Genomic DNA, 4,336 nt, shown 5'->3' with positions numbered 1-4,336 from the left:
CAATAACGTGCTACAGCGGAGTCGAGCTCGGGATGTGGTAGGGGCCCGGGCCGGGATGTGACAATTTGGTATCAGAGCCAATTCATGGCCGGAAGTGTGTCGACGAAGACGTCGGGTCCCTAAGGGGGGTGGATTGTAACATCCCACATCGCCTAGGAAAGTGGATCATGTAAGCCTTATATATATACAAATTAAATACAATATGGCTACATATTAAAACATATGGGTATATATTAAAACAGAAAATTATGGATACAAATTAAAGACAATATCGATCAAGCCATTGAACGTTCGAAAGAGTAAGTTTCTATTTTTGTATTTGGCTACTATAAGTTCGAACATGGGTAAGCTAGATAATAGCTTTTGCCAAATTTTCATATGTATTACCAACTATTTTTCCTAACAAGAAATAAGAAAATTAGAATGAAAAGCGTCCATTGTCAAATAGATAGGGCAAAGGTCTTCTGAACCTTTGGCATAGGTGAGGATCCCACTGGAGCACCTTCTACTTCTAATAGGCCATGAACTAGATCAGAATAATTCTCAAGCTTCATAAATTTTGAAGATTGGCAGCTGCCGCAGATAGAAAAGTTTCGAGCCATCGATTGTTCATATGATCGGGAAACTGAGTTGCTTTTCTCCTTATTCTTCTAGTGCTACTTTGTGCGGGACTAGAACTCTGTGAAGCAAGTGAAAACATGCAATAACATGAAAATCATTAAGGTACCTACATGAATACTGTCAACAACAATGTAAATAAATGTTTAGCAGCAAATTACTTCTACATGAATAATTTACGCGCACACATCAAAAGTTGAAAATCACCTTTTTCAGGCTTCCTGATTGCCTAAAGAAAAACTCTTTTAGCATTTACTTTAAGTCTGGGTATCCTATTACTCAAATTGAGAATAAGCTAATTCATGTTCTCACCTCATCACCATCTTTGGATGTTCCGTGTGCCCGCTCTCTTGTAGTTTCTTCCTTGATCCACTTGTTTGCATCACTGAGTGATCGAAATCGCTTTCCAGTTGGAATATGATGGCAATACTGCAATTTGGACAGCCTGTGTTAATTATTTCCGATGGATTTGGCACATGACATAACAATTTTCAAGACGAATCCATATGAAAATGAAAATTTGTCGCTAATTAGGGAACCCCTATGATTACTGATCCCTCAGTGTCCCCTGAGTAGTGTTCACTTTTTTAATAGGCAAGATTTCCTATAATTTTCTTAAGAATAGAAAGCAAAACTACGTGTGAATATGTAGTCAAAGCAAATACATGAAACAATGCATATTTCTTTTTAATTGTATGGAATTAAACAGGTCTAAAATCACTAGATCTGATAAGATTGAGGTACTAAACGTTATTTACCAACTTTATGACTTACTACAAATCAGACAGCAATTTCAATTTGATTTGATGAACTATCCGGATGAACAAAGTAATTAACTGTAATTAATCCAAGATATATTAATTTGTTAATGATAGAATTAACCTTGTCTGTTCGGCGGCGGCCTTTGACAGTGGTACGTGGCTTTTCCTCCACAGCCCATCCCTCGGGCAGTCCATAATTTTCTCCAGGAACAACCTTCACCTGAAGCGGCGGTGCTGGTACAGCTTGTAGAGGGACAGCATCATATGACACTGCACAAAGCACCCTATCTCCCTCTGCTTGTTCTTCCTTTTGTGCGGGGAGAGATCCAAACTGTTGCTTCATTTTCTGTAACTTGGTGGCTGCAGGGATCAACTGCTCTCTTCTGTATTTGCTAGCAGCTTTGGTGTGAAGGATTGCACCTACAGACCTAGACACAAATTTAAAGGATGAGTACAGAAGAAAAACAAAATTGAGTTGTCACGGTTTGTATGTAGTCAGTGTGGCACGCCCAAGTTGAGAAAGTGTGTATTTGATTTAGATTTGTAGTATCTGGACCAAAACAGTAATCATTAAAGTCACGGGAAAATCAAGTTTGATTCTCTTCCTGTAATCTAAGTATATTGTTGTATATAAAAAAATTATTTTGGTTCTGGTTTTTGATCAACTAAGTTGTTAAACTAAAATCGTGTTTGTTTAAATATTTTAATTGAAATCCTTAACATCATTGTAATAATTACTTAATAATCAACAACAGAGTAATATTGTTCTTCACATATATAGTTCTAGCAAAAAACAACATACCCACGCAATTATTAATATTTTAAAAAATTACTATTAATATATTTTAAATATAAAATCAATACATGTAATTAGCATATTAAAATTTAAAATTATATATTAATATTTTAGTATATGTGGGTACAAACTAATTTAAAAATATGAGTACATATTAAAATTTAAAATTATGGGGTACAAATCAAAGTTAAAAAATAATGAGCATATAAAGAAAGTAAAATACATAGGTAGAAATTAAACCTAAAAAAAATATTTGTACAAAATAAAAAAAATAGAAATATATGAAAAATATTTAAAGGGTATATATATCTAATATTGATTAAATAAGTCTTTAAAAATTTAAAACTGAAATATAATGACATTTAAATCGTTTAATAATCAAATAATGACGTGGTCAAAGGTCAAAAGACTTTCATAAAAAAATAAAAAAGAAACAAAGCTTCATTTAATGAGAAAGAAAATGAGGGATGGGTACTTAATTTAGGGGTGTGATATTAACACACCATTTTTACTTTTTACATACTCTTCTAATTTTCGGCCTTCGAATTTGAGGAATTGAGGAATATCAAATGACAGAAATTAACAAAGGGTTCATAAGTGTATTTTTCTTTCTAATAATAAAAATTTTGGAATGTAAAACGAAATTTTTAGGGTGTCAATAGTAATTTCCAAAGTAAAAGGAGTTTTTCTAGGACTCTTCTCATGACGTCCCTCGAAACACCATTTTGGAGTAAAAGTACTTAAAACCATGATTTTGAAGAAAACAAACTCTTGCACCCAACTTGTATTGGAGGCTTTGCACTTAGCATATGTCCATTAATTAGTTTTAAAAAAAAAACATTCATCTTATACTAATAGAATGAAAAATAATAATAACATTTATTTTTCTATATAGATATGTAACATTTTTAATTCATGTAACAACGTCATTAACTTTTTGAAAATGACTACACCATCCATCTCTAATGCCCCTTAATAGAATAAACTTAACACCTTCAACCCAACTAAACCACTTCCACCTCCACCCTCCACCATTCACCACCTGCCATTTCACCTTCACCACCATCACCACCATAACCCCCGTCACCCTACAGCCTCATCACCCCCGCCACCACTTCCAACACACCCAAATTCTCTATTGTATTCCCCCTCTGATTCTACCACAAAAATGAAAAATTAAAAACAAAATAGACATCAAACAAGTCCTACATTTTCAATTCATACATTTTTCTTCATTTCTCCCTCATGAAGCAATAATATAAACACGTTCAATGGAAAAATAAAATTGGTGAAAGCAATTGCAGAAAACAAAGTAAATATCATTACAATGCACGCTATTAAAATTTTAATTCATAAATTAAAAAAATAACAAGAAAGAGTGATAATAATATTTTTATTATTGAACATGTACCTCTGGTAAATCATCGATGCGATATTTATATTTATATGCCAGAAAATTGATAACCAGAAGCATCTACAGTTTCATCTTGCCCTTCATTGGCCTCTAAAATCAACATCATTTTTTTTCAGTGAAAACTAAAACCTAAGGAAAGATATATATCAACATGTGGTAAATCTTTGGGTCCTTTAATACATGCAATGGAATTCTCTAGAACTAGTTTTGAAAATAAACCGTTGGTTTAAACCTGTGGGCGGGATTAAGTTTTGAAAAATAGTGTTGGCACTCCTGTCTTTTACTTATCTACTCATCCCTTTGTTTCTATGATTGAGAGTTTAAAATTAACAAATTCTGTTTTCAATTCTATTGTTCTTTTAAGTTAACCAAACAACAAAATTCACAAATTCTAGAAAATAAAATCCCTTCATTTCAATTTCCGTCATTTTAAAATTCCTTAGTTAAAAGAAAAAAAAAGTAATAAGGAACAAAAGAAAGTGCAAAAATCATTTCTGTCTAATCTCTTCAATACCTTTGTTTTATTTTCCTTTTCCTCCAAACGTTTTTGGAAGTATATTTTGGTCATTAATGGGATGTGGGACCATGATTTTTTAAGATCGGAGTAAGGCAGATAGAAATACACGTACTTTAGAAATCCGTTCATGGACTCAACAACTTCGATCGGATTGCACTCCTAAGAGAAAATAATATCTGATCTTAGATATCCTCTTGGATTCTCCCAGTTTAATACTGATTCCATATCCT

General features: G+C 32.8%; 1 protein-coding gene across 1 annotated transcript; it reads right to left on the bottom strand.

The window, feature by feature from the left end:
• Window positions 1–283: 283 nt before the first annotated feature.
• Window positions 284–3,722, bottom strand: LOC103409262 (methyl-CpG-binding domain-containing protein 5-like). The gene is made up of 4 exons (XM_008348076.4): window positions 3,587–3,722; window positions 1,501–1,807; window positions 931–1,047; window positions 284–679 (listed from the first exon to the last, which is right to left on the bottom strand). The coding sequence occupies exons 1-4, from the start codon at window positions 3,598–3,600 to the stop codon at window positions 551–553; spliced, it is 567 nt and encodes a 188-aa protein (XP_008346298.1). The 5' UTR covers window positions 3,601–3,722; the 3' UTR covers window positions 284–550.
• Between the last annotated feature and the right edge of the window lie 614 nt (window positions 3,723–4,336).

Source organism: Malus domestica, chromosome 11 (assembly GCF_042453785.1).
Source record: "Malus domestica chromosome 11, GDT2T_hap1".
Lineage (NCBI taxonomy): Eukaryota > Viridiplantae > Streptophyta > Magnoliopsida > Rosales > Rosaceae > Malus > Malus domestica.
This window is presented reverse-complemented; position numbering and strand designations above follow the sequence as displayed.